A 1,044-nucleotide genomic window follows, 5' to 3' on the forward strand; every position below is an offset into this window, starting at 1 on the left:
GGGACCCCGATAACCATGGGGACACCGTGGGGGTTCTGGGGACTGTGGGGACACCATGGGAACACCCTGGGGACATTGTGAGGACCATGGGGACACCCTGGGGACCCCGAGGACCATGGGGACACCATGGGGACATCGTGGGGACGTGGAGATCATGGGGACACTGTGGGGGATTCTGAGGACCAGGGGGAAACGCTGGGGGACCCCCGAGGACCTTGGGGACACCCTGGGGGACCCGTTGGGGACATCAAGGTGACACTCACCCAGGAGGTGGGACAAAGGGACTTGTAGACGCGGTAGTACCACTGGCACGGGGTGGCGTCCGCCCCCTTGGCCGCCATCGCCTTCTCGCAGCGGTGGAAGTCTGGGGACACAAGGGGACATTAGGGGACAGCAAGTGACATCATGGGACGCTTGGGGACATCAGGGGACATTTGGGGACAGCCATCCACCCCCTTGGCCATCGCCTTCTCGCAACGGTGGAAATCTGGGGGGGAAGAGGGGGACAGGAGGGGATGAAGGGATCTGAGGGGACATTTGGGGACATCAGGGGACACTGAGGACCCTTGGGGACATTTAGGGAACAGGAGGTGACATGAGGGGACGTTTGGGGACAGCCATCCACCCCCTTGGCCATCGCCTTCTCGCCACGGTGGAACTTTGGGGGGGAAGAGGGGGACAGGAGGGGATGAAGGGATCTGAGGGGACATTTGGGGACATCAGGGGACATTGGGGACATCAGGGGACACTTGGGGACATTTAGGGAACAGGAGGTGACATGAGGGGACGTTTGGGGACAGCCATCCACCCCCTTGGCCATCGCCTTCTCGCAACAGTGGAAATCTGAGGGGGGAGGAGGGGGACAGGAGGGGATGAAGGGACTGGAGGGAACATTTGGGGACATCAGGGGACATTGGGGACCCTTGGGGACATTTAGGGGACAGGAAGTGACATCAGGGGACACTTGGGGACATTTAGGGGACAGGAAGTGACATCAGGGGACACCTGGGGACAGCCACCCACTCCCTTGGCCATCGCCTTCTC

The 1,044-nt window shown here is 61.7% G+C and overlaps 1 protein-coding gene across 1 annotated transcript in view; it reads right to left on the reverse strand.

Moving 5' to 3' along the window:
- LOC104464825 (cytochrome c oxidase subunit 6B1) overlaps positions 1 to 1,044 on the reverse strand; it is a 2,484-nt gene that overhangs the window by 338 nt on the left and 1,102 nt on the right. The window contains exon 2 of the mRNA XM_010077665.1: positions 264 to 364. Coding sequence (XP_010075967.1) covers positions 264 to 364 — 101 coding nt within the window. The remainder of the gene's footprint in view (positions 1 to 263; positions 365 to 1,044) is intronic.

This window comes from Pterocles gutturalis, unplaced genomic scaffold, assembly GCF_000699245.1.
Source record: "Pterocles gutturalis isolate BGI_N339 unplaced genomic scaffold, ASM69924v1 scaffold5943, whole genome shotgun sequence".
Classification (NCBI taxonomy): domain Eukaryota; kingdom Metazoa; phylum Chordata; class Aves; order Pterocliformes; family Pteroclidae; genus Pterocles; species Pterocles gutturalis.